Below are 3,051 nucleotides of genomic sequence, written 5' to 3' on the forward strand. Positions count from 1 at the left end.
AAACAGGGGTGTGAACTAGGAGGGTTAAACTTTGTCGAGGGGAGTTTTTTTTAAGCGGATAGTCTTATTAGAACAGACTTTCCACGAACGGCTGAAGAAAATGTTTCATATGCTTGTTTTGTTCTGTTTGTGGCATCTGATTGGTAAGTCATACATATATTTTTACAGCTTTATGTCATAACAAGCTAGGATCATTTTCATTTGCAGCTCTTTACAGATAAATCAAATCAGCCACTATTGTGAAATCTACTTCAGTTTCGATTCTGTGCTTGTTTCACATGTTTCTAGACGTTGAAAATATTCTAAATTACTGTAGTGATTTTCAGTTTCTCACTTTTTTCTCTTTGCTGCTATGAATATCTTACTTTTAAATATTACAATGCATGTATTAATTTAACAGATGTTACATGACATGCAAATGGAAAACCTCTGCAGAACTTTGCAGAAAATTGCAGTAAAAATTTGCAACTACAAAAGTCATGGAAGGCTTTCGATCTGTGTGTGGATCTGTGTCAAATCTGGCCTTGTTTGTGCTACAGGTGTGTTTGGTGAGTCTGTGTCAGTGATGGAGGGAGATTCTGTCACTCTACACACTGATGTTACTCAAATACATGAAAACGATGACATACAGTGGAAATTCGGAGCTGAAAACACTCTCATAGCTGAAATCAGTAGAGATGCTGGAATCTTCTCCACATCTGATGGTCCTGATGAGAGATTCAGAAACAGACTGAAGCTGGATCCTCAAACTGGATCTCTGACCATCACAGACACCACAACTGAACATGCAGGACTCTATAAACTAGAGATTAGTGGAGTGAAACTGTCATCAAAGAAATTCAATGTTTCTGTCTGTGGTGAGTAGAGATCATAATTTAATTACATTACAAAAATGATTAATCAAATGACATTGTTATTAACCATATTCTCTCATGTTTTCAGCTCGTCTGCCTGTTCCTGTCATCAGCAGTAACTCTTCACAATGTTCTTCGTCATCTTCATCATCATATTGTTCACTGGTGTGTTCAGTGGTGAATGTGGGTCATGTGACTCTCTCCTGGTACAAAGGAAACAGTTTATTGTCCAGTATCAGTGCGTCTGATCTCAGCATCAGTCTCTCTCTACCTCTGGAGGTGGAATATCAGGATAACAACAGCTACAGCTGTGTGCTCAACAATCCCATCAGCAACCAGACTCAACATCTGGACATTGGTGAACTCTGTCAGACATGTTCAGGTACAGCAGCGCTGATACGGTTATTTTTTCACACAAACCCAATTAAGTCACCCATATTTTTTTTTCTGTTTCACAAAATAGGGATCATTTTTATAGCATTACAGTATGTTTAAAGTTTTGAGTTCCTCACAGCGACTAAAGTCACTTTGTTGGAAACTACAGTTCTGTTTTTCCCCAGAAGTCCACATCTATTGTTGTGGTTTTACTGAAGCTGTGATCCGATTGGTCATCTCTGCTTTGGTGGGTGTGGCTGCTGTGGCTGTTCTGGTTTATGACATCAGATCCACAAGAGGAGGAGACAAGAAGCAGATATCATACATATTATGACATATCTTTAGGTTCTATAAAGATTAATATATATATACACAAGGATTTAATTTCAAATACAGTCATCAATAAAATCAACAAGAGGATAGGTGCATATATATATATATATATATATATATATATATATGCTACACTGTTTGAGAAAATAAATATAATGAGTCTCAACCAGTGGCTTCCCCAGTTGCTGCAAATTCCATTTTGATTATTGGTACTTTGGGGCAGTTTCCCAGGAAGTGATCATTTTGTTCTCTTGAATGGATGGAAATGGTGCTTTTTCGCACGCTTTGTAACATTCCAGTATCAGTTGTTTCATACTGTACTTTTATTAATCGTATTATTGTCATCATAGAATCTTGTTTATGGTTTGTATAGTTTATAGTTGTATTTAGATCTGAGTAGATTAAATATTATAGAGCAATCTGTGATGGTTTGTTGACCAAATAATGTAAATAATGTATTTGAAACATCTAAGATCAAACTACAGACGGACAGTGAAATAATGAACAGTATGTTAAGATTTTTAGAATATCTCATCAGGTAAGTAGAAACTTAAAATCTCAGAGCAACTTTAAGTACTGTACAGTTTACTGAAATAAAATAATAATATAAACTTATTTTTTCAGTTAGTTGCCAAGGTAAAATTTATGTAGAAGTGCTAAAACTGAAATAAAATTAATAAAACTATTGACATCTAAAAAAATAAATAATAATTGCAAAATCAAAATGACTAGAAGATTAATTCAAATTAAAATCATATTAAAATATGACAACTACTCAAAACTAATTAAAAATTTGAATGACAACTGTACTAATATTTTAACAAAACTAAAATAACATAATTTGCTTAAACAATGGTCATTTACATTCAAAACATTTATTTAAAACAGCAGACTGTTACATTTGTTCACATTCTGTTATTAACCCCAGACATGAAAATATCCAAATGATGTGTCATTAGTAACGCTTTGAAATAATCAATAATTATTTTTTGAATTTGTTTTGGAAAAGTGTGTGAAAAATCACAATTGTGACCAGTGGGATAATGTGTATACTGAATTAACATATTTCTGCAGTCATAAAAATGGTTATATATCTTAGCCAAGCTATTTTTTAACTGTTTGATCACATTCTAGGGTTATTATTATGCATAAAAAACCTTATGCAACATTGATAGGAACACTGAGATAAAAGACAAAACAAAAATCAACCAACGCATTTCAAAATTGTTACTTTTTTGTAAAATGAATTCATATATTAATACTAGACACCCTAAAGATAATGTGTACCAAAAATCTTTGTCATATCTTTATGTTGACATACTTTAAGTTACTAGCCTTTAGTTTTGGAGCTTTAATACAGTTATCATCTTCTCAAGGTGCAAACAGGAAATAAACTGCTCTGGTCATGTGACAATTTGCACTAACCATGTGAAACTGCACATATTTAAACTGCAAGTAAAACGCGCATGCGCAATTAAAAGCGGGGTCA

At 33.4% G+C, this 3,051-nt stretch overlaps 1 protein-coding gene across 1 annotated transcript; it reads left to right on the forward strand.

Moving 5' to 3' along the window:
* Positions 1 to 539: 539 nt before the first annotated feature.
* On the forward strand, positions 540 to 1,563 carry LOC107577931 (SLAM family member 9-like; the record flags this gene model as incomplete). Its single annotated transcript, XM_016263952.1, has 3 exons — positions 540 to 857; positions 943 to 1,236; positions 1,415 to 1,563. Coding segments are annotated over 3 exons (761 nt in total), but the record flags the coding sequence as incomplete, so codon positions are not given.
* Positions 1,564 to 3,051: the final 1,488 nt, after the last annotated feature.

Source organism: Sinocyclocheilus grahami, unplaced genomic scaffold, assembly GCF_001515645.1.
Source record: "Sinocyclocheilus grahami isolate Dianchi unplaced genomic scaffold, SAMN03320097.WGS_v1.1 scaffold7838.1, whole genome shotgun sequence".
In the NCBI taxonomy this organism is placed as follows: domain Eukaryota; kingdom Metazoa; phylum Chordata; class Actinopteri; order Cypriniformes; family Cyprinidae; genus Sinocyclocheilus; species Sinocyclocheilus grahami.